At 41.9% G+C, this 25,722-nt stretch overlaps 2 protein-coding genes across 6 annotated transcripts; both read right to left on the reverse strand.

Annotated features, from left to right (window-relative positions):
• Nucleotides 1-83: 83 nt before the first annotated feature.
• rufy2 (RUN and FYVE domain containing 2) lies at nucleotides 84-19,756 on the reverse strand. Of its 5 annotated transcripts, none has more exons than XM_078085071.1 (21): nucleotides 19,279-19,756; nucleotides 17,517-17,626; nucleotides 17,376-17,436; nucleotides 14,065-14,238; nucleotides 13,852-13,969; nucleotides 12,915-13,016; nucleotides 11,581-11,704; nucleotides 10,574-10,638; nucleotides 10,404-10,469; nucleotides 9,816-9,885; nucleotides 9,461-9,562; nucleotides 8,635-8,751; nucleotides 8,436-8,528; nucleotides 7,847-7,921; nucleotides 7,647-7,744; nucleotides 4,079-4,198; nucleotides 3,685-3,814; nucleotides 3,452-3,546; nucleotides 2,980-3,028; nucleotides 2,670-2,750; nucleotides 84-2,254 (listed from the first exon to the last, which is right to left on the reverse strand). In XM_078085071.1, exons 3-21 carry the CDS (start codon nucleotides 17,398-17,400, stop codon nucleotides 2,111-2,113), a joined length of 1,848 nt encoding a protein of 615 aa, XP_077941197.1. In that variant the 5' UTR covers nucleotides 17,401-17,436; nucleotides 17,517-17,626; nucleotides 19,279-19,756; the 3' UTR covers nucleotides 84-2,110. The 5 variants fall into 5 exon arrangements, with proteins under 5 accessions (XP_077941197.1, XP_077941198.1, XP_077941195.1 ...); XM_078085072.1 differs by lacking the exon at nucleotides 19,279-19,756 and adding an exon at nucleotides 18,173-18,926; XM_078085069.1 differs by having other exon boundaries at nucleotides 17,376-17,626.
• A 551-nt stretch (nucleotides 19,757-20,307) lies between these two features.
• On the reverse strand, nucleotides 20,308-23,038 carry LOC120813069 (uncharacterized). The gene is made up of 2 exons (XM_040169189.2): nucleotides 22,512-23,038; nucleotides 20,308-21,679 (listed from the first exon to the last, which is right to left on the reverse strand). The coding sequence occupies exons 1-2, from the start codon at nucleotides 22,854-22,856 to the stop codon at nucleotides 21,350-21,352; spliced, it is 675 nt and encodes a 224-aa protein (XP_040025123.2). The 5' UTR covers nucleotides 22,857-23,038; the 3' UTR covers nucleotides 20,308-21,349.
• Nucleotides 23,039-25,722: the final 2,684 nt, after the last annotated feature.

Raw genomic sequence — 25,722 nt, forward strand, 5'->3', positions numbered from 1 at the left:
CCGAAATAGAAAACGACCCAAACACAGTAAATCTTTACAGGAGAAGTTTCGATGACAAACATTAATGTGACGGTAAACATGAACATGTTTGTGATGTGATTTAATCAGAAACTGCTACACAGGAAAAACAGCATATTGTTGGCATGAGTTGATAATATTAAACTGGTGGGATTCAGTTAACTAAAGAGTCACTGTGATTATCAACAATTGTGTAAATACAACATACAGTGGTGTCAACAGTTTAAGTCCCATTCAAAGCTGGCAGACTTCGTAAGAACGACACCGTACAAAAAGGTTTTAGGCCTGGGTGCAATTTGCCTGTATTACTTAGTGGTGATATGATACAATGGTCAGTTTTTAAATATTTTTACAATAAAAAACACGTTAAATTGGATCGAAATAAACGCAGGCTTGTTTTATCTTTTCATAGGAATGAATACTTCCGGTACTTGAAAAGTCATAGGATGTAAACATTTTACAAGTATAAAAACCAGAATGTGCAATGGAACTCGTATCATAGCGCTTATGGAAATCATAAAATGAACCCGTCACTGAAGACTGTACAGTCATCAGCATTAGTTTAACACAATAAACATAGAGGAACACAATTGGCTTAGAGTTTCAAACCCTTCGTCTCACTAATAGAGCAGCAGTAAATTGCGGTTCCCCATCTGCTCAACTTACTTCAGGTGAACAAGGAAAGCATGAAGACAAGTTCCCTGGACTTCTGAAAGTAAAAATGTGCATGAAATACAAAATCCAATATAAATACTTTCAAATAAATCTATATAAGAGGTAATATATAAGATTGCCAAGTGCTGAAACCAGCCGGCCATTGTGGAGGAGTGCAACACTCCCGTCTGTCCTTAACCACCGAGTAGTTAGTGAAGTGGTCGTGTTGTGAGCAAACCGTTATTGTTTTATCGACTAAAAAAACATTTAAGAAGTCCCATCTCCATCTGTGACCAGCGACGACGGCATTTGTTGCCCTTCTTGGTCCTAAAAGCAGCTTCCAATGCGTTAGTGTTTGAAAACAGTGAAATGTGCCTTTTCTGGAGATGGCTTTGCTGGGCTAGAGTTGCTAATTTATTATTTATTTTATAGATATAATAATAATATATAGATATCTATATATTATTTAGAGTTGCTAACTATTTTCAGATTCCCTCAACAGAAAGCCTCGCATTTCAGGCTCATTTTGGCAACATGAGAAGCGCAAGCAAGGGAAAGAATTATGGGCTTTTACACACAGGCACAAACGGCACAGACATTGGTAAGAAAACCTCCAAAGTTCCTTTACTACCCACAACCCCAAAATCTATCGTGTCAGCAAAATCTTCTTGGAGGTGAGAGCTTTTCCTTGAATTCATTTCAAGTCTCTCTGTCACAAAATATATCTCCATGTCGCTCCTGAAACGGCCGCAATTAAAACGGGGACAAAAAACAAGCTTAACCAGCCCTGATCTTCTCAGGCCTGATTTGACTGAAACGCATCCAGTTCATGTTTCCAAAAAGCCTTACTGTGAGGCGCTTGGCTTTGCTGCTCCCCCACAGACTCTGCAGGGGAGAAACACCGCCCCCCCCCACCCCCCGCTGCCGGAGACCCAGGCCGTGCTGCCGGCTCCACAGCGACTTTGTAAAGGGAAACACCACCACATTCTCCACAGGGGTTGCCAGAAATGAAAGTTCCTTGGAGTAACGTTGCGTATCTAGTATTTAGATTTTTTTTTGGTGCCTGTGCCTTTATGTTTGTGTTCGTTTCCCTCCACCTGAAGACATCCTGTAACAAAGCCATGATCAAATATATGATGCCATCTGTTTGGCTGTACATTTACTGTTATCGGTTTGACGTGTGATACATACATTATAACAATGACGACGACAACGATGATGATGCAGTCCTTCAAAAGACTTAAATTTGGTTGATAATCTGCATTTAGAAGAGGCAGTGCTCATTAGATCATTGTAAAGTAGTTCTTTTTTTCAAATCAAACGCGCTAAATGTTTATTCACACAGCCCGTTTCGAGCAGCGGTTCTGATGAGAGAGGGTGGGAGGAGGATCTGACCGATCGGCCGGAGGAGCAATCGGTCTGATGTCAGATGGTTCCCTCACGTTGGATTGGAGGAGCATCGCTGGAGGAGGAGGGCGTGGCAGGTGTCACAGACTCGGACTGGTTTGGGTGAGGCGGGCAGAGGGAGCTCATTGTCAGAGCAGCTGTTACAAAAAATCTCCCCGCAGTTCCTACAGTGGTGCTGGGCAGAGATACAGAAAGAGTCTTTGACACTAAAGTTAACATTGCTGTGTGGTGCTTTTCGGCAGCAACATTTATCACCTCAACGTTCTTGTTGAGTCCCTGCAAGTTGTCTCATTATGCATGAATATTTCCTCATTCATTGTACACAGAATGCGGTTGTTGTCGGAAACGAAAACTATAAATGACTTTCTGCTCTACCGGCTGAAGAACAGCGGTCAAAACAGGATATAAATACAAATGGAAGGGCTTTCAAATGAGTTAGCAATCGACGAGGCGAGAAAGTATGGGGATCATTAACCTCCGCAACAACTTATGAGGGATCCGGAGAGGATTTCCAGTACAATGATAGTTTAAATAAAGAATTTCAGACGCGAAACGCAGAATAGGAAATCTGTGGTGATGTGCTGACGTACCTTTCGTCTAGAGATGGAGAACTCCTTCTCACACAGCTTGCAGTGGCTGGCGTCCTTGTCCTTTAACCACACCTGCCCCCCCTGCAACAGCAAGATACTTTACATCTCAGTTTGAGCCTCACTTTACTATAAATACCTAATAAAACATCTGAGCAGTCTCCCCTCATAAAACATAAGAATTACCATATTTGCTACTCTGATTTCTCTTTTATTAATATCGGATATAACTTTCATTTGTAGTGATAGAAAGGGTTTGGATTAGAAAGGCATTTGAACAATAGAAGACATTCGTTTGCTGTGTTGACTTTACCTGAAGAGCTTTGTTTGCTTCTTTGATGTCTTCAATCTTCATTTTGGATCTGATGACAAAAAATAAATAAAACTGCTATGTGAAGAAAACAAGTAAACGCAACCAGCCTGATACGCCTCACAGCTCTGTGCGTCTGCCAACTGGAGATGAACGTCATCACTCCATCATTTAAATCTTAGACATCTGTATGAAATTTCCATTCGACATCTTAAGGAAGTTAAGGACAAAACCTTTTTTTGTAAGGTGACCTTCACTGGCACAACCACCAATATTCTAATAAGTTCGTCCTCGAGTCCCAGTCGATGTTTGTATTTGATTTAATGAAATTCCTCTCATGCGTTCGTGAAATATCACGTTCACAAGAACTGGAAACGAAAACGAAACAGATCATTGGCCTTTAACAACCACAATCTAAAACGGTTCACTTAGCAGACCGCCTAAAAAACAAACAAAAACCCCCCAGCATACTTACTCGCTCAGCTTGGAGCCTAGTTCCTCAAGAGCTTGTTCTTGATCCTCACAGATTGTCTTCAGCTGAACGTTTTCATCGTGAAGACGATGGAACTCCTGAGAAGAAAACACAAGACATGCATCCGAGCAAATCAGATCCCGTTCTGCAAAGGCTGCGCACGCACAAAGCGATGTTCTAAAATAAAACAGATTATCAAATACACGATGCGCGTGGGATGATCCCCGTCCTTTTACCTTCTTCAGCCCGTTGATCTGAAGCGCCTCGGTGCTGAGCTGAGCCACCGTATCCCTCTCCCTTTCCAGATCGTTTAGTAGCGTCTGCCTCCACTCCCTCTCGATCTTCAGGTCCGTCTCCAGCTGCTGGCTGGAGGAACGCCACAAAAACACAAGCACATCACCAACAGTAATAAAGGTGACAAGCAGGAGCTGCTGAGTAACAGATCATATGAAGGCACACTGCTCTCTACATGTTGTCTATGAAAGTTTCATTGAGATACGCATTATCACTAGAAGCCGGCTTGCCATCCAACAGAGAATATGGTGTGTTTACGATGTTGTATCTCTCTCTGAGCTCTGGTTAAGTGTGCAGGTCTACCAATCTGTCCATCTTTGAAGGGGTTTTGCTCACAGTTGCCTTTCTCTGTGCTCGATTTGCCGCTGCAGGCTGTCGGCCTTGTTGGCAAAGTCCAACTTGAAGCGCCTGGTCCCCTCCTCGGCCGAAGTGCGGTGCCTCTCTGCCTCCTGTAATCTGCACCATTATAACCAGGGACAAACTCAGGGCCATGGAGAGAAAAAACAAGGGGGCGGGGGGGGGATGTGGAGGAAGAGGGGGAAAAAAATAATAGAGGAAGACAGGAAAGAGGACGAGGGTGAGGAGGGAGATTAGGGGCTGAGGTGTCTGGGTGGGAGGGATGGAGATGGTTGGGGTAGGGTCGTGTTTTCATCGCTACAACACCAGACTATAAAACCTAGACAGAGGAATGAAGAATCGAGGTATTCAAAACAGAACAGTATAGAATACCAATGGATGAAACAATGAGGGGAAAACATTGTTTCATCAAACAAGACAAAAGGATGATAGCTAACATAATGTAGCATAGTGCTCGGACAAGGATCATCCCAGTGGATTAAGATCTTTATTACTCAATACATGTCCAGTGTCTACCAGTTAAGAGCAGTCGGAACGTGGCCAAAAACCCAAAATACACTCAATACTTAAAACCATCTACCTTTATTGATCACAGTGATAATAGAGAGTAGTGTATGTTTTTTTTCTTCTAAAAATTGTTTAATAAAAAGAAAAGAAGTTAAGAGTACTATGAACACAGAGTTAGAATTTGTAAAATGATTACTTCCTGATCTATCATATAGGTCATTAAGATGACAAGACAAGAGACAACAACACATTAAAGTTCCCTTAAGAGATACTGCAGAGGTTCAGAGCCGTGTGTCTAAGATTCTTTACATTTGTCTCAGCTCGGTTCGTAGAAACAAAGAACATGAATTTAGCTCAAGCTGTTGGTCCACTGACCTCAATACACCTGCAAAACCTTACAACCTTCAGCTTTGTTAAATCTATGCACAAAATCACTACCCGTTTTTCTTTGTATGAAATCACTCCCATTTTTACTTTGGAGTGCAGTATAACTAACCTTTTGCCACTTTAACTGATCAGTGAGTAAAATCTAAAAACAATGTTGCGTCCTCCAAAAGGTACAATACAACGAAAAAAGTAGCAATCATGGCAGGTGCCTTACTTCAATCCCACAATAACATTTTAAACATTCTGCGTGTGTCCTTAATTTACTGCCCCCCACAGAGTAAGATGTTTATTTTATAAAGAATAATGAGTAAGTGATCCAGGGAAAGAAATCAGGTACAGCTCATCACAGCCAATCAGAAGCAGGTCACGTGATGCAACAACACAACTGCAGGAGGCTGCAAAAGCAAACTGCAGTCTGCCTTTACATGTACAGTGAACACCACTGACCGACAGGTTGCGTGATCCTACTCGTGCTTTAGACCAAAACAATGTTGTCTGCAATAAAGTAAAGAGACAGCTCAAGTTGTGTCACAATCACGACCCAATAAGTTACACAATCCCTAAATATTACAGGGACTAAACTCTGTTAATCAGTAGCTCAGTGTTGAGAAACAAGCAGGAACGGCCACTACACTCACTGAACTACAACAACCACGACATCTCTGAGTCAACTATGTGACCGTCAGGGTTACTGCATATAAACCGACTACTGGAGGCAGGAAGAATGTGTGGTATACGCACGTGTGTGTGTGTGAATACATGTGTGTTTGTGCACACGGCTGAGCATGTCAGTGAATAAATAAATGAGTGAGCGATTAACTCAAAATGTTTCAATGAATTACAGTTAATAGAGTATTCAGTAAAAAAAATGTTTGCCTACCACCTAAACCCAGTCATCTTGTCTGAGGAGGATTCAACTAAAGAGCTTGAAACCCGCTGCAGCGTCCTCAATGGATCCCAGCAATCTGCTTGTGATGACAATGTTTCAGTGACCAACGGACCAAACTGTGGATTCTAGTTCCACCGGATCCTGTGGCTGCTCTCCGCTCATCAAACCATCTTAATATTGTGTGCAAAACAACAGGAACGTCCCTTTAAGTGGAGTCTGTTTATAGATTGAATGGTGTGCGCGTGTGTGAGTCTCTGCATGTTGGTCCTCAGAAGGAGATGTCCTTGACCAGCTTGTACTGGTGCTCTGTGTCTGAGCTGGCACACTTAACAAATGACATAGCAAGCGTTCTGGTCTGACTTAGCAGATCCTTGTCACTGCACAGAGGAGAGGGGGATCAAAATCAGGAAATCAATAAAACATGGTTTCAAGGGAGCAAAACGGACGGATGGATGATTGGATGCGTGGCATAAAAGAGACAAACGGAAGGGAGGAAAGAAGGAGGAAAGAAAGGAAGGAAGGCAGAAAGGATGTCAATACATCAGTTTTCTAAGTAGCCCCGGTTACACTGAACACTTCAAGTGACTTAAGATCACAAGCACAGCAGTAAGTGTGAATAATAGACATTAAAACACAGAAATCTGTTCACAGGCTGCCACTGTAAGCAGATTTCTTCAGTCTGAACACATTTCACTCCCCAGTATATGTATGAGTAATGAGAAGAGGTGGGGAGGACAAGCACAGAAAGGTAATGTGGACAGTGAAGTGAATTTACAGAAGTAAAATATCAACATGAAAGATGTAAGCCTGAAGGAGCCAACATGTCAAACTCTGAGTGGGCGATTTATCTCTCATGAGCTGGTAAACCATCTTAAACAACGGCTCTATCAGGTGATTTATAACCTCTTTATTATGTTTCTCAGCTGCAACCCCGACTAAAAAACAGCTTGTAACCGGAGTCTGTGTCCTACCAGCCTACCGTTAAAACACCTTCAGAGCAGCAAAGAAATATTACCAACCAATCACAAATAGAATGGAACGGATTTAAACCAATGGGAGCAGGGGGTGGGGGGGGGGGGGGGGGGGGTTGTGCTGACTGGTGGACAATGAGGTGAGGAGGAATAATAACAACACACCAATGAACCAGCAGGTCTCGTGAAGACCGGAAATATGGAGCACGGTGCACGGATTGTGTTTAAGCAGTGACCAAGAAGAAACATGAAAATACCAGCAGGGAGATTTATTACACGTGATATATGGATTTCCCCAAAGGAAATTGTTTATCATTCCCTAATGTATTTCATCGTATATTCTGTTTAGTTATTGTAGTCTAGTAACAGAAGTGAGACTTATCACATGTTGGGATGTTGGGTCAAAACCTTAATCATAACCTTCTTTTAGAAGGTTTTATAAATGTGGAAATTCTGAAACACTGAGGAAGAGGAAGTCAAAATAATTTCCCATCATGATTTCCCCTAGTTCAGTTCTTATTAGCTTCACCGTGTAGAGATATAAATAACTATGTATAACTATGTGTCCTATTATACAATTCAGGTTCAAAATTAGAGTGAAAGCTGTTAAAAGACATTCAACTTGTTAAAGGAGGATTGTGTACGTTTTGGTAATTGAAATGGAAATCGATGGACTGCAGTTCAAAGGTTTTAACAGAACAAGAGAAGTTTTAGGATTAGAAGAGAGAAGGAGGAGACACGTGGGACTAAGTGATATTCCTATGTTAGTTTCTTTACAGGCAGCACGTCTCACCTTTGCTCCAGCTGCTTCATGGTGGCAGTAATCTGATTGGTCTTCTCTTCCAGACGAGTGATCACGTCGTTCTTCTTCTTCATCTCCTCATCCGACGACTAACAAATGACAATAAGTCATTAGTAACAATTATGACACTATGTGTAATGTGTATGAAAGAAGAAACAACTACAACCGGGTCGGCAAGTAATTACTTTTACCTGCATCTTCTGGTACATCTCTACGTTAATGACTTTGACTTCATCCAGCTGATGTCTCAGTCCGATCAGTGTGTCCTGGTGATGAGAAACAAAGACTATATTGGTGTTCGGATCCTGTATTGATTGTCCGGGTCACACTATCGTTTCAAGTCTCCTGCAACAGTTTCACTGTGATTTAGCGAGCTGAATTACAGGAGGCCGTTGGGCGGTGTGATGCTGCCCCTGCAATGACAGCTACTGTATTTGCCAGCTTGGCTACAAATGTCTGCTACTGGCATTCCTTTGGGGGAGTTCACGTGTTGGTGGTGGCAGGGCTGCTAGAGAGAAAGATGTCACTGCTCTATGAGAGAATGGAATGCACAAATCCTGTAGTATTCAAATCACATAATCACCCAGGTCTCTTTTTATATAGTTGATTCTTCATGTCTTGTGATTTTTTTGCCGACAGACATTATGGATAATAAATAATGAACATAACTAAATGTATTTTATTGAAAAGTATTTTCTTTTTGTCCACTTTCATGTTTTAAGCCATGTTGTACATGGCTGTTCCAAAAATAAGTGAGAGTGAAGTGAAATGTTGGCTGACCTGCTTTTCATGAATATCTTTCTCCAGGAGTTTCATGGCCAACTCCATTTCCTGTTTCATCGACATCTGGACTACCAGCTCATTCTCCACGTCCTAGAAATAAACCACATACATGTGTGTGATCTGTTGTTACAAAGTCAACATGTATAGAACATACGTAAACATACGTGTAAACACACACACACACACACACACTAACCTGTCTGTGCTGACATTCTTCCTTCAGTTGCCTTTGAGCATCATTGTACATCTCATCTAATCCTTGACGCGACTGTTTGTATGTGTCTCTCTCCACTGAGGCGTCGCCCTGGGTTACCTGAATAAATAACAGCAATGGGAATAACATGTCAGCCTTATCATGTATCAATTTGTAGTCAGAGATGGCAAGAATTGATGGAATATTTAAGGGGAAGTTTGTTACTTTTCAACCTGGGGCTGATTTTCCTTGGTACAAAAAAAAAAGAAGGTGTTTTATACCTTTTATTTAAGTCTGTTGCATATTTTTTTGTCTTGCAGGGGGAATTTTGGTTCTGGAATCTTGTTTTGCATGCTAATTGAGTAAATCACCTTAATATTCAGCCACGATATACAAAATCTTTCAGATAACAACAAGCTCTGATGCCACCAGCGATGTCCCCATGACCCCGCCCCCTTTAGCTCACACTGGTGTTTCCACCGTTGTCTTACGGCAACAAGTCTCTGTAGGATCCTTTTCATAACGTCAGACACTGAAAACAACAATCTGATTCATTGGCAGGAACTTTGCAGTCAGAGGCATAAAGAGGAACTTTTCGTGGACGTACATTAGCGGTGAGGAGTTGCCACGAGCGATTACATCGCAGCCTGTTTAGCAGAGTTCTCCCTCAGTACTGGACAAGATTTTAAATACGCTTTTTCCATTAGTCACTTAGACATAAAAACGGGCACAATTTGATCTACGTGTTGGTTTAAGTTGTGCTGCAGCAGAATGTTCAGCAAATGAATGTTTCTCTGGAATTAAACACATTCGACGTGTGCATGCGTACCTCTAAATGTTCCTGTGTCTTCTGCAGAATAAGGCTGTTTTCACTCCGCAGTTGCTGGTTCTCTTCCTGCAGTTTAATGATGTTGTTCTTGGCTATGGCTAACTGCACACACACAAACGTATAAAAGTTTTTAAAAAAAACAATAGTGCCGTGATTTCATCAAAACATGTTTGGCTAATTAGTCAAATCAGACAGTATGAAAACATGACAACATGCAAAGCAGGGGCATCCAAATAAATATATAAACCTTTAGTAACAAGTGAAACATAACAAAGGCTCGTCAGTCATGATGTAGAGATGTGCACTTAAACCTTCAGTTTAAACGAGATACACCAAAATTGAGTGTGGGTCTCACCTCCTCTACGAGCTTAGAGTTGGACTTCTCCAATGAGTCCACTCTGCCCTGAAGACCGCCAACTGTGGAGCTAGAAAGACAAACACAGAAATTGTAATTAGATTCTGTTTAAGTCTCACTGAATGTCCCCCCCCCCCCCCCCCCACATACTGACAGATCTCAATTTAACAATCAATAAACGCAGCATGACGTTTCCTTCTCATAAAAACCTGGTACCTGTCACCTGACACCATCTGTCACCTGACACCATGCAGTGTGGCATACAGCTCATTAATTAAACACTGGTATTGGTTATCAGGATTATCGATATCAGGACTGAAAAAGTTGCATCGGTGGAGTCCCGAAACACAGGTGCATTTAAGGATTAGATCAATCCAGTTCCATTGAAATGTGACACCAAGTTTGTGATAAAAAACAGACTAATAGAGGAAGTGTGATTAACAGTCTGTGCTTAAACGAGCCAGTCTGTACTTCTGAAACAAGCAGAGTGGTTTCATAGAACTACAACATATAACTGTAAACTTGCATTCTCATCTCCATGACACCCCTGCAGACACGTCTGTTTCCAATGAAAAACAAATGTCTTACTTGAGTTGTCGGTTCAGTTCCTCTACATAGTTCTTCTGATCCAGGATTGACGATATCTGGCTATTCCTGTTGCCATGGAAACAGATATAAAACAGAGCTCTGCATCACATTCGAGGGCGCTAAGAGCACCAGCGAATTTAATTAAATGGGGAGACATTGAAAGATCATACCTCTCCTCACTCCTGTAATCATCAATGTCATTCTTCAAGTACATGGAGAAGTCAATCACCCCAACCTGAAATAGGGAAGAAAAATAAGCTAAGCTAGCATCAATAGATTTATTTATTTTATTTATTTATTCTGAAAAGCAATGTTTGCACAACCTTTTATTCCGTTTTGCTGTTATACAATTGAAAGAACCGGAGATGTTTTACGATTATGTGGTTTGACAAAATAAAGTAAGTGCTTATTGTAAATAAGATAGCATTCAGTTAATATCCACTGCATTGAATGCATTTACTAATTGCACAAAAAAAACCTCAAAAAAAAAAATCGCAATAGTCTATGGAGTTAGAGTCTAAATAAACATTCAAATCAATCAATCAATCATTATTTAATTTATTGTTTAAGTCACTGGACTCTGATAAGCTTTTTTGACAATTTCTTTACATTTCATTGTCCAATGATTGAGAAAATAACTGCTTTTATGCAGATTAACAAATAATGAAAATAATTGTTAACTGCACCCATAAAAATAAGTAACCTAATACGCTTTCTTGTATCATCTCGGCTTAAGGAATGGACTCAGACCTCTTCTACACCTGCCAGCGAACGTACAATCACTGCGTGGTGATTTGTGTGCCGGTTCAGAACAAACTATCCCATATCGCTTCATGTTAAGTATCTCAGCCACATCGGGTTCAGGTGTAAATCAGGTGTAAACACGGTCTGAACAGGGAGTTTGACTCAGGGGGAGAATGTTATTGCACTCAGGACAAAGTGTCCACCTGTAGAAACATAACACCACAGCTCTCCTTCAGCCTGATGCCAGGATAACATGACAAAACAAACACGTGATAAACACTATGATAAACTTTTTCATATGACTGAACTTTTAGGAAGTAGAGTCATTTCTATTGAAATGAGACAGACGTTTGGTTCTGTGCTTAGTTTTGTGCGAGCAGAGAATAAGATGCAATCATGAAGAGACATCAGCTTTACACGGCGCAGTGGTCACCTGGGAGTCTAAATCCTCGCCCTTGACACACAGGTTAGCATCGATGACGTTAAGGCCCACCAGCAGGCCCACTATCACGGCTCCCTCCTCCTCCAGCATCAGCGCGGAATGCTCATAGAAATCACTGTGCAGGGAAATACAACAGTTAAGCACACACGTGTGGGAGCTTAGGTAAAAGATAATTAGGGTTTTTATTTAAGGTTCTAGCGCAGTATTGTTACCGTAGATGTGAAATGTTTTTGGTGTAAGTACAAGATGTCATTTTGTATATTTAATTATTTTTTAGAGAATTTACCATATTGACTGCTGGATTGGTGAATAGAATTTGGAATAAATACAGAATTAACTTGATTAATTAAAAAAAAATCCAAGGAAATGTTAAAAAATATATAAACTTTGATACTTCAAATACTGTATATTTTTCGTAACAAGTCAAATTTACCAATTGCTAAGAGCAGATGTGTGTGTACTAGGGGTGTAACGATTCATTCACTGAATCGATTAATCGATTTATATTGCTGCGATCCAACTGAATCGATCTGTGCTCCGCAAATCGGCATTCCAGACGACATATATCGATTACAAATCGATTGAAATGGTACATTATCGATTGTATCGATACTTGGAAACTGCACATTGGATTTAAGTACAAAAACGGTATGGATGTGTGTTTGTTTGTTTTTTAGCACTTTAGACATGTTAAACATTACTCGATTCAGTCTGCCGTCTGTCTGTGACGTCATCAGTACGCAGACCACAGAACCACAGACCACAAAAACTACGGAAACACGCCGAATCTTTCCAGCCATCTACTAAGGCGCCATGCGATTAAACAACGCCGACAGTCAGGCGCCTCTAGCAGCGTTACCGCAGCAGCAGCAGAAGGTAACTCCAGCTCTGCAGACACCTCAGGCCTCACCAGCACCAAACTCAACATCACAGTAACAACTGCCAAGTTTATCTGTAAAGACATGCGACCCTACAATGAGGTTGAAAATCCGGGGTTCTGTGAATTGATCCAAACATTGTGGATTATTGTGTAATGTTTACATTGAAAATTGTTGCACTTGATTCAAATAAAAGGTTAATACATTTGCCATTAATTGTTGTTTATAATATCCATGATTAATTTAAACCTGATTTCCTTACAAGAAACAACAGGGATCTCAGAAACTTTGCCTGCACTGTCAAGTAAAGTTACTGAATTGATTTCAAGTCACTGAATCGAATCGTCCTAAATTAACCCAGATCGTCCATGAATCGAATCGGCAACCATGAATTGCGATTCGAATCAAATGGTTGTTAAAATGAATCGTTACACCCATAGTGTGTACCTGAGCAGATCTTTTCTGGTGATGAGGAGTCGTAGGTAGTCAGCCAACCGTTTCTGCATTAGCGCCAGACGCAACCAAGCTCTGGCCCTGCCTAATGGCGTCCTGGGAAACAAACACACAGGTGAGGAGATTTGAGTGTTGTTTCTTTTTATTGTTTAGAGCTGAGGAGTCTTCTTCTCTCTATTTATGCAGTATACATTTGACATGGGCTTGTCTGAGTAAGTTACTTCAACATGAACATGAAGTAAGAGACCATGTTTTGCCTCTGTGTCATTTCAACGGTTAAAACGTCTGCACGGTCATACACGGTGTTGCGTAAACACTCCTCTCCGTTGGTCTGACTCAGCACCACAAAGGAAACACAACAGGACTGTTACCCATTTAGGCATGAGCAGCGAGACTTGAATATTGCACACTTGATTTCAGGCCTTAAAGCTCTGGTATGTGTGACTGAGAACTGAATAACAAAGTAAAGCACGATGTGGAAAGCATGTGCATCAATGATAGTACAGCCACGAGGATACTACTTATCTGAAATAATGTAAAGTATTTTTCAAGCTGACATTTTACCCCACTATCAACACTCATACCAGTTTAGTTGTAGTCACAGTAGGACTTCAATTTAAAAAAATACAACTCGCAGTAAATATACAACTGCACCATTACTGGTTTTGCTCTTATAAGATGTGTCATATCAAACATTTTAAAATAAGTGCTGTTAAGAGATAAAGGTATAATAATAAAGATCTAGATAAGGGAGAGGAAGTGAGGCAGTAGGAAGAGGAATGGTGAAGTGAAAGTTACACTCGGGTATTTCTCTGCTCTAACTCACCTCACATGTTTATATTACTGGTAAATGGGAGTGTGTGTGTGTGTGGTTCCTCCAGCACGATGTGAGGTTACGTTGTGTGTGAGGGTATATAAATGTACGCCTTACTTAAGTCCGGGCAGGTCTCGTACAGAGGCGGAGATCTCAACTGCTTCAGGGCACAGTTTCTCCACCAGCTCCAGGGGACCCCAGAGAGACTTGTTAAAGCCCAGAAAGGACTTCTTCACTGCAGAGAGGAGAGACAAGCACCTGTCTAGATCTAAAAAAACAACTAGAGGCACTTGAACGTTGAGTTTGAAGAAGTTGGGCGAGTCCTTTTACCTTTGAGGCCATGTTTGAGGCAGTGCTCCATGACGACAAAGAACTGCTGCAGAGGTGGGTAGTCCGAGTCCAGAGTTCGTCCAAAGCTCAGAGCCGACTCTATCAGCCCTTTAATGCTCAGTTTGGCCATGTTCAGCAGGTTGGCTCGCTCCATAGCCATGGGGTCTCGCAGGGCTGCAAAACAAAAGGCACTTTATTTAAAATAGGCTTATGATATCTTACAGTAGGTCCTTATTATAAACATGCTTGGTCTGGGAAGGTATAGTAAAAATGCAAAATAAGTGCTTGGAAGGCAGAATACACCCTGAAAACAGAATGCTCATTTGTATTTGAGTCAGTCCAGTGTAGGCGCAGAGAACGAGCATTTTTAGAACTACCACAGAGATATGCCTTTAAATGTTCATCATTTTGAGTGGACCTCCGGGTTAATGTGCAGCCAAACACCAGAGACAGATAGAACGATGTCAGGTGAAAAAGAGCAGAGATGTTGCTTAGCAACGACAGCAAGCTTTAATTGCCCCAGCAGCTTGGCCCAGAGGCAGAGACGCTGACAAATCAACAGATGGTTTCTTTGGAATGAGCAACACTTTTGGGAGCCCTTCGGCAAGTGAGCCCTGGGGATACTGAGAGCAAAACAGAGACCTATTGAATGCCCCCGTCAACATGTGACTTCTGCTACAACACATCGAACACTGGGGATTGAAAAGCTGCAAAGTGTGCAGATGTTTCAATTGAGATTTGAGTTTGAACGCAACTGTGTAGATTTGAAGAATCGTTAAGCCTTAAAAGATCCTCCACCTAAACGAATCTTGTGTCTTCTTGGTAAAAGAAAGACAAATCGGACAATATTGTACCGTCAGAGAGACACTGGCTGGTGGGTGCGCAGAGAGAGAAAATAGAGCAGAAGATTAACGAGTAAACTATAAGATTCAATAGTATGAGCCATCTGTCAAGAGAAAATGACAAACCTTTGCTGGTTCCAGCTTGGCTGCTTTTATCAGTTTTATATAAACTGCAACACGTTTATAGATTTGGGTTTCAGACTGCGAGTCAGACAGAGCAAGGCATTTAAGAAAATCTACTCAGAAGAATTGGGATGAAATTTTTTATATTTTCTGATATTTAACTAAAAATGATTTAATAAAACAAGATACAGCGATCATAGTTAGTTCCGCTGCAGATACTAAATATGTACTAAACGTTTTTTGTAGTAACGTCAAGGCAGCGAACAAATACAGACAACTACGCACGGCGTTATAACCTCAAAGACAGAAACTCTTGCTTCCCCATTTGCACCAGTGCAGCATGTGATGCCTCTGGCAGCTCAAATGTTTCCTCGTATAAACAGCAGCCATCAAGGCATAAGAGCAGCACTGATCCTTGGAAAAAATCGATTTGGAATCACACGAGGTAATATTAGATATGTGAGAACGAGGAGGATGCGTGCCAGCTAGCTTTGTCACCATGCAACACCTACACGCAGCAGCGGAGACCAATGAGAAGAAACTGGTAAGCACAGAAGCATATTTCCCCACGTATCCCTAAAAACAATCAGTTACGGGGGGGGGGGGGGGGTTTCATACCTTTTTTATTATTAACCAGTGTGAACCTCGCGCCCCCCCTCCCGGGGATGATAATACTCTACCTGGGACGCTCCAGTCACTGGAGAGAGACGCGCGGTGCTCCGACACTTTGGGCAGGACGTGAATGCTCCCTGAGATTGTCTCGGATGCTTTCCTGGCTAAAGCGAAGATGGGAGCCTGCCATCGCCCGTCTCCTCCACCTCCACCACCTCCTCCTCCTCCTCCTCTCGTCGTGCAGCTACTGTTAGCAACCGCAGATTTCTCCTCCTGCAGCCTCAAAATCCCAAACATCTGACTTTTGTCCTTGCTGCTGTCCGCCTCGGACAGCGCCAGGTCGTGCTCCGCGGGCGATGCCATGTTCACGTACTTCTGGAATAAATACAGCCGCTGGTCGCTGCGAACGCAGCCGGGTTCATACGGTTAGCTAACCGTTAGCGAGCTAGCTTCGTTGCACAATTCCAACCGGCGACCATTGCGACAACCGCAGCATTAAAAAATACCTGTTAAACCGCCGGCCAAAACAATGACAAGCTCGATTACAATCACCAATCAACCGCCGTGAGGTTCCCGTAGTGCGAACCGGTTGTGACGGTCTAACGCGACATCACGGACGTCGGCAACGGCGCGCGCGGCTGCTGCTCGATACGCGGTTCGTTTCCGTACATCCCGGTGCGGTGGAGATTTGTTGATAGTCCGCGGACTAAAATCCGACAGTTGGGCTGCTGGCGGTCCCCGCTGCACCCTCCGGCGGGGCGGTGTCAACAGGCTCACAAGACACACACACACACACGCGCGCACAAAAGGCAGCGCTACGTCATGATTTCAGCGGCGGCTGTGTTGTAGGTGTGCCGCCCCCTGCTGGTAGAAGGGAGAACTGCACGGCTGCCAGCAGGTGCGCTGTGCGGTGTGTGTGTGTGTGTGTGTGTGTGTGTGTGTGTGTGTGTGTGTGTGTGCGGTGTGTGTGTGATGCTGAGATGAGATGCTCGGAGACAGGAGGGCCCAGACAGCTATTTTGGGATTGAGTTAAAAAGTTCAACACTCCTCCGCCCACTGAGGGCGTTAATATTTCTGCAAGATTGGAATATAGCTATGTCTGTTAACTCAAATACTGTACTTGTCGTTTACTTGAGTGCTTCCATAAATATTTTACTTTTTGCTCTCATTATTTTGACAGTTATAGTTACTTAACAAATATCTAAATAAATAAATAATTAGAGCTAATACAAAAAAAGAATAGATTGTGAATAGATTAAACCACCTAACTAAAAGGGCTGCTAGACACACACACGTGAAGAGATTCAGTTTGTTGGCTTTATTATACAAGGTTTTAAGTGAGACCTGCATGCAACACGAAATGCACACAGGTCTGCTACTGATTATTGTTTTTTCTATCAATATATCTTATTTCCTTGTTTCCACGCCTCATTATTTTGGTCCATGAATTGCGTTACAAATGCAAACGATGCCTGACATCACTGACATTAGGCTTATGGGGGGCACACTGCAAGTCCTCTATTAGTCGAGGGGTTGAATGGAAACAATATGAACTGGATATTCCTGTTTTCAGGTATTTCAATAGACAGGAATGAACTGCAGACGGGGGAGATACTTTGTTTCAGTTCTATGAACCTTATAGACCAAGCTGCAGTAAGAGTTGGCAGAAATGATCATGGAGTTAAGGTGGAGATAAGATGGAGTTATTCATTCAAATAACACTTTCCAACCTACCGTGGCTGTATGCTAACCGCTCCATACTCTCGCTGTGAGTGATGCCCCAGCGGTGGAGACTCTGAGGGGAGTACATGGTGAGTGGGAGTCTCCTGTGCCCACAGGCTTGTTATGAAGAGGTTATTAAATTGAGCAGATCACCGAGTGGCTCCCTCTGGTCGGCCCCCCGTTGAGCTGGTGCCACACAGTCAGATCTTCTTGGGTTTGCTGATGACCCTCTGGTCAGGTGGGTGCCTGCTTGGTATGCTGGGCTTCAACAGGAAAAACAGACAGTGGAGACCGACATAATGATATCTTGAGTATAAAGGAGTTTAGAGAAGATTCTAAAAATGTGACCCACAATGCAAATGCTTTTACAACTTTGGTAAATACCAAAACGTTCCTGCCCAGGCACGAAGCCAAGTTGCCCAGATGCACAACATTTTGAGGTTTAATAAATGTGTTTCAAAAAACAACCAACCATTTGCGTTTTAAGTCTAGTTTCAGGTGTAGAATAAAAGAACGAGAGAAGTCTAATCACAAGGCTCGCCCAGAGCTAATAATAAACTTGTGTAAGTACTCAAAGGTTAGTCAATGTGTAAATTCTGTTACACAACATTACATCTTTGCCACCCATGTCTGATTCCAAAACAAACACTGCTCACACATACGGCATGATACCATTAATTACACATGACAAGAGGATCTGCCCTCAGATATTCTGCTTAACTACACTAAATACTAAATCTTGATTTAATGTGGTGTGAACAATACGACAGCAGAACAAAATAGATATTGTAGCTAACAGAGGATTTTACCTTTCCTTGGAGTGGTAGCTTATGAGGAACGCTTCCACCTCACCATGATGTAAAAGCCTTCAACCTCACTAACTGACCAATCTCGCCATGGAGGGACCATCGATGTTTTTCCTCTTTCGTTGTTTTCTCTTGTTCTGCCCTCGTCCTGTGTTGGCCACTCTCTCTAATAGCTGAGTGCTGACCAGGGATCATATGACCAGTTTCTTGCAGATCCTTACAGCCCTTAGCTGACTCTGTAGTGCCTGTGTTCATTCTCTGAATGGCCGCATTCAGCATAGATTAATTCATAACTCCGGTTGCTGCTGCTGTGTTATTGTTATGTCCCGTTTTCATTCTTTATTTCGTTTCCATCTCGTTTTTTTTTTTACTGTTTGCTTCTGTATCATTGTGACAATAGTTACTCCCTAAAATGCGTTTAAGCCTCTTTATCTATTAAGCCTCCCTGTGGGTTTGTTTGCCTGTGCTTCTGTGAGGATACATTTTCTTTTCCAACAATGCCCACTAAACCAACTATGCATGAGAATTTACGCTGAGATATACATACATTATTATTGATTTCTTGTATGTTCCTGAATTATTCGTGGACAACAGCGTCAATATGTTCCACTCAAAATCTAATGCATGCAGCTTGCATGACAGGTCATTTTCTGTTCATCTCCTTTCACCATCCGTCTCCTGCCGCCCAGCAGACACCTTCCTTCGCTCCTTTCTCTCTGAACCACACCTAAACAAGCACACTACTTCCACGGTGGTATGTTTGGATCACATGACTATGTTAATAGGTACACACCCTTCCACTCGACAGACAGTCACCGTGACGAATCATTTGCCTTGTGTGGAGCCTTTCCCCACCTATAGGCAAAAAGAGGCGCTGTTTCATAGTAGCAAGCCTTTCATTCTGCAGCAGTGATGGAGTGGTGCTATGCGCACATATTCTGGTACTGTGAGTTATTTAAATAATCATTTGAATGAGCAGAAAAACAAGTGCGTTTACTGTCTTGTAACAGCAGAAGAGCTAGGAGTAAAGTTTAGGTAGAAGAACCTGTACTATCATTATACCAACATCCACCCTAATGACCATGTACAGCACGTTATTTGCATCTCACCTCAGGCAGTAGAAAACAGTGAGTTGATCCTTATTTTTGCAGCTTGTCAGCTCTCTGGTCCCAAAAAGGAGAAGTCTTTGCTCCGGTCCAGTGTGTTGAGTTCGAAGCAATGACTTGTCGTTACGGGTCAAGCTGGGCTTGATTCCTCGAGTACCATCCAAGCTTCAGGTTGTCAGTTGCAAGACAGCTGTGGCAGCGAGAGGCAGCAATTAGAGGCTTCTGTGTCCCATGATGGACACCTCAGATAGCTCCTCTACTTCATGCATGCATTCTTAGTGCGTTCTTTATATATTCTTTCATAATATGTCTATCCATCTATTTAAACTTAATCTAATCCACAAGTGCTGCAAGACTGTTGAATCAAAATAAGCTCAAATAGTTCTGAAGCAGTAAGCCAGTACACGCTCTGGAGACATCACCAACGGAACCACAAGCATCACCCCACACAGCACCCAATGACACGAGAGCAGGAAGCCAGGGAGAGGGGGAGGGGTTTGGGTGTAACACAAGCAATGATGGATGCGAGAGGATGCACGTAGGGGGTTAAATATAATGAGGGGGAGAGGAGAGAGAGAGAGAGAGGCACTGCTTTGTATCCGTACAGACCACACCCACATATTACCATTCCACACTGCTAATATGAATGGAATACACAGATGTATGAATGAAAACATGCAACTGTTAGTGTAGGTTGATGTGTGTGCGCGTGCGTGTTTGTTTGTGTGTGTACCGCCAAGAGAATGATAAAGTACTACCGCAGCGAGAACACATTCTCAGTGGAATACAAGAAGGCTAATGGTACTAATGCTTTCCCATACACCACCATGCAATAGGAAGACAAAAGGGATTTTTGTACACTTGATGATTGAATCACACACTTCATGGCCAATAAATATATCATCGTGTAAATCATGTCTTGTGTCATTGAACGAAATTGATGAGCTAGCAGGTCACAATTTGTAATAAACATTTTGAATATCGGGCGACCAACTACTCTTGTTTAAAAAAAAAGAACAGGAAACAAAACAGTTTTTTCATTGCAGAAAAATATTTATTTGTAAAAAATACAGTATAAATGACTCCTTCCAGAAAGTTGGAGAGATATTTATGTACTTTCAGAGAAATTTCTTTAGTCCAGGAAAATCAAATGAAAAGTTTGAAAAATGTTGACAAGCAGAATCACAGAATTGACTTAATTTATTGTTGCGAAATGTCCCCAATGAAATAAAGAAAATAGCAGTATTTCTATTTAAAGTTATTTCACAATACTGTCCTATTTTTTTTTCTTATCACATGAATGCCAACGTGTACACACGTTCAAAGGGTTTACATGTAGTTCATTCTGGCATTTGTCTGTGCCGTCGATATATACGTAAAATATATTTTCCAATAGAAAGGTTTATCAACCCAATTCATTTTGAGAACTTTCTTTGTAAGGATTTACTAGGTTAACGGGTAGTTTATGCTGTAGACTCTGCGGTACATCTGCACACATATATTTACCAGCACAAACTTTAATGAGATAAATGGGTTTGGACAAAATATTCATCACGTCGTGTAGTTAAATCAACATTATGAGCTTCGAAAAGTGGGGAGTTATTAAGTAGCTGGTATTTCTGGTGAATTACATTTTACTGTGAATGTTTACGGAGTTACCTAACTACCCTGTGTCTATTCTTGTTTTATAGCTAGTAACAAACGGGGGTTTTCAAATGAAAACAGTGATGTTATTGATAGCAGTGGTGGTCTGAAAATACATATTTAAAAGTCATAATGATGACACAATTATTTACAGTTCAATGCTTGAAAAATCCTACTTAGAGTGACGCGGAGTGCGAAAAGTGGTCGGTGGTAGGAGAATTTAGCGCCATGGACCCTCCTCCTCCTCCTCAGGCAAATTCCATCTAACGTTAAATGAGTATCTTCATGACCGTGGGTTTGCCGTAAATGGTGTTTCCATGTTGCTACATACCCAACTGAGATCGGCTTGTGCCGTTCAGAAAAAGGATCCTACCACCGGCCACTGCACATTTATACCACATCAAGCCCTGGATGGATCATACTGAGCCATTTAGCCGTCAAACTCTGCGGCATAAAGCACTTGCTGGAATTTCATCCGTACCTCCATTCTCTTTTTAATGGTTAGCCTCTTCAGTGAAGGCAAAAGGCTGAGGAGAAACAGTTCATCTTCATCCCTGAGGTTGGTGAGGGCATCTGCAGAGCTCATTGCAGTTTCTGTGGTTGATTGCCTTTTACGTTTAAGAGAGACTCCCATGTCGTCATGGTTGTTTGGACAGGACTCGACAAGAGCAAAGCTAGTAGTAACGGCAGGCAGAGGACAATGCTGCTCCTTCTCGTCTTTATCTGGCTCTTTCTCCACGTCATCACCACTCCCAGCTACCTGTTTGGCATGAAAACAGCATATAGCATTAGCGGTTAACATAGAAAGCAACACTGATAACAAGCGGTTGAACATATCGAAGGCCTTTATACAACATTTCCCTCCTAGTGTAATGTATAATATTCAACAGTGCTTGATTTATCAACAGGGGGCTATTAGCTGCTAGAAATAGTTTATCACAAATATATTATATTGCCAAAGATTATATGCTTGAGGTAACTCGACACCACACGTTATACCACTACAGTGCATGGATATATAGCTGAGTAACGTTACATATAATATTCCAAAGGTCTGCTAGAACAAAAATAAGATATATTAGACAAAACACAACAAATAATCATGAATTACCAGCTTCAAAAAAATAATATTTGTCAGGCTGCAATGTTTTGCATATTCTAAATAAACAATATCGGTTACTTTGAGTGTTTTGATTTTCTGCTTTGATGCGCTCATGCAGCAGCGCCGCAGTGCAAGCTGCGTGTCTGGCAACATGTGCTTTTATTTTGAAAAGGGAATCCGGGTATGACGACAGGCGGGCATCAGTAATGATGTCGTCTCTCTTCCTGCACGTAATCACACGGTTACCTTTCAAAACAACGTTGACGTTAGTTATCGTAAGGGCCGCAGAGAAGTCTATCGTTCAGAAGTATACATAGAAGTGTTCTTGTGACTACCGTTGGCCCGTAGTTAGCAGGGGCCCGCGTTATGCCGTCTAACTGCTCGGGTCACGTTACCTTGGTAACGTTCGGATTTTAAAAATCAAATACGTTAAATCCTACTTTCAAAAACAACAACAACGCACGAAAGACAAAGACATGGCACCGCGCACCTCGTCGGCTTCGCCCGCGCCGACCTCCACTTTGGGCTTGACGTAGCCGTTGAGCCAGGCCAGCTGGTTGTAGAGCACCGGGACGGGCCTCCTCAGCGGGCTCTCCTCGTCCGTCGGCAGCAGTGGCGCGCTCCTCTTGGCGATTCGCTTCTTCGCCTTGCAGAACTTGTCGCGTAGATTTTTCCACTTGAGCTTCACCTCCTCCTCGGACTTCCCCATGCTGTCCGCGATGTCCCTCCACGACAAGTGGCCCTTCAGGTTGTCCTTGTAGTCCCGCCGCGATTGGTCGTACAGGTTCGGGTGCTTGCGTATCAGGTCCGCGAGCTTCTTCTCGGTTGTGTTCATTTTTGGAGCGTGTTTCGTTTGTTTCACCTCATCGCGAAGTCCTTTCGCCCGCGCAGAACGACCGAACCTCGCTGGGCTCGAGCTGGCAGAAGGAAGTGCGACGCTCTAACAATTCAAAATAAAAGTTGTATTGTTGACACATTTTGAACAAATAATCAGAAATGTGAACTTCAAAAATGGATGTTATGTATGTGAGTCTCTGGTATGGTGCTATCCAATACATACTTAACGAGTTCTCCAAGATCGTACCACGGAAAATGTCAAATCACTCAATGGCACTCAAATGAATTGAAATAAACAATTACCAAAATTAATAAACTTTCATTTTGAAGAAAAAAAGACCTCCGACAGTTTTGTTTTGCAACCACATTTATATGTTATGCATTATTGATATAGTAATATTACATCTAGACCAGAGGTATTCAACAGGGGGTCCGCGACCCCTAGGGGGTCCGTGGAGGTACTGCAGGGGGGTCGCGAAATCTTTTTTTTTTTTCAACCATTTTTTCCCCCACAAATTGAAATGTCTTCAGAATCAGAATTGTCTTTATAGTCTTTAAATACACATTAACATGAATCCAACATATTGTAGCGAAAGGATAAATTGACGAAGAGGACGGTATCTTTCAGTCCGGAACACACACACTCAGCTTCCCACAGCAGCTCTCAAGCTGGGCACCGGTTCACTCACAGCACCTTTCATCCAAATACGACAGCGCAGGCACCAGCCAATCAGATCGCATCCATGCTCACGTCTAAAGAGCGCAAAGCTCAAAAATAAAAGATGGTGGACAAAACTCTATATAATAGGGAGTCCCTGCTTCATCTCGCCATCAGTTTGGGGATCCTTGGCCTGAGAAAACGTTGAAGACCTGTGATCTAGACGTTATTTGGTCCAGCAAATGAGGTAAATGAGGTTAAGATATTGTTCAATACATATTCACAACTCTCTATTTTTAATAGGACCATGATGACGTCCTTGAAACCTTTTCTTTGTGTAGACAAAATATAAACATTTAAAACATTTTGATGACAGTCTTCACTTACTACCACATCTCTTTTTGAAACTAAAAATGAAATGATAGTCTCTATCAAAATAGTTGTACGATCAATCCAACTGACATTGTACCTTCGTTTCTCAGTGACTTTCGCTTGGTGGTGTTCTGTGATTCCTGCCTATTTGCTCTAGATGGCGTATTTGCTCTTTTCACTAATTATTTTATTGTCAGAGAACAGTTGATCTGGTTGAATGAACTGAGATTGGGTAACATTAAGGACACGGTACTGTCCTTGATATAACAAATGATTTGAATGGGCTCCTCCTTTGAACACAGCCTAAAGGGAATAGAAATCACGTGGCTGAGGATATTAGTTTGTCATTGTCCTTAATGTTCAATGTTTAGAGTATTTTTTCTTTTTTTGTGATATTTTGTGAAATATTTGATCTTACTTCTGAAACATAGTTGTGGCAAACACATAGAAGTGCCGGTTATGGTATGAACTTCATAATTTACATAATTGCTATCGGGTGCTGAATGGATTTTTAAGTGCATGTTTTGTATATATAAAGAAAATATCCTCAAAAAATTAAATTTTTAGCCAAAACACCATAACAAATACTTGTACGTTGCCATTAAGTGTCCCTCCCATAAAGATAGAAAAATGGACTTGCTTTGACGTCGTTACCTTTATTTGGACCTATTTATGCAGTCTTATATTTACATAGTCTTACCTTCATTGAGATATTTTTGCAGTCCATTGCACTGGAGTTTGGGGATAACATGTGATCATCAAAGGCTAGAATTTAAATGAAGACTAATTTAAATAGTTTTTAGATGGTAACCACATGAAGACTCCAGGCAGGTGTCATGAATACTGCTTCAATTTAATTTACATTTGAAGACCACGTTGGCGACTCGTGACAGATCAAACGTTGTCTCGGTTGGAGGCAGTCTAAGTGTCAGCTGAAGGATTCCTCATGTGGGACAGTACAGATTACAGGGCCAGCACAATGGATAACACCAATTATGAGGACATCAGGTATTATCAGAGGGATGTCACAAGTGATGGCACACCCAGCTACAGTGACAATTACAGAACAGCTGACTAGACTACTTACACCGGGTGCACAACACACAAGGGGTCAACCTGGTATTATTGGGATCCAGAGAGTCAAGACACCTTAGATTAAAGGGACAGACCCCAAATTATATAGACATCACAAGCGGTGGTTAGCAGTTGTATTTCAATTGATGAACATGGAGAGTTGTCGTTGTTGTTGCTGACACGAAAATAACTCAAGACAAACCAAGTCGAATACGCATAAAGGTTCATCATTGCTTCCATATTGCATGTTTATGTGCAGTGCATGTTGATCTATTGTTATTTGTTTCATTATTTCAGTACGGTATGTGAGTATTTCAAACAAAATCACATGCCAATGGTTAATGCATTTTTTTGAGAATTAAAAGTGGACTAATTGTGCAGAAGATGTCAAAGAAACAAGCAAAGAAAAGGCTCACAAAACCTCCATTGGAAGGTGCCGTGCAACATAAGGCTGAAAATTGACAGCTTCTCCAAAAATATATGAACTTAAAAACCTCGCGAAACGCTAGAGGAGACACCAGCCACACTTACAATCAAGACACGTTGAAAAAAATAGAAAATGTGCTTTGCAATACAGAGGGAGGAGATATCCCAGTGAGCTCTGATTCGCAGGGCGTCACATACCAACGCTTTGTCATGCCCCTTCACTCCCGACGCACAAGGCATCCTTTAACATTTGTATGAGGCCAACTGGGCTTTCAATTAACTCCCATGTAAATCCATATGCGCCAAACAAACAGGGACCTGTCACCAGGAGAAT

The sequence above is a fragment of the Gasterosteus aculeatus genome, chromosome 12, assembly GCF_964276395.1.
Source record: "Gasterosteus aculeatus chromosome 12, fGasAcu3.hap1.1, whole genome shotgun sequence".
NCBI lineage: Eukaryota > Metazoa > Chordata > Actinopteri > Perciformes > Gasterosteidae > Gasterosteus > Gasterosteus aculeatus.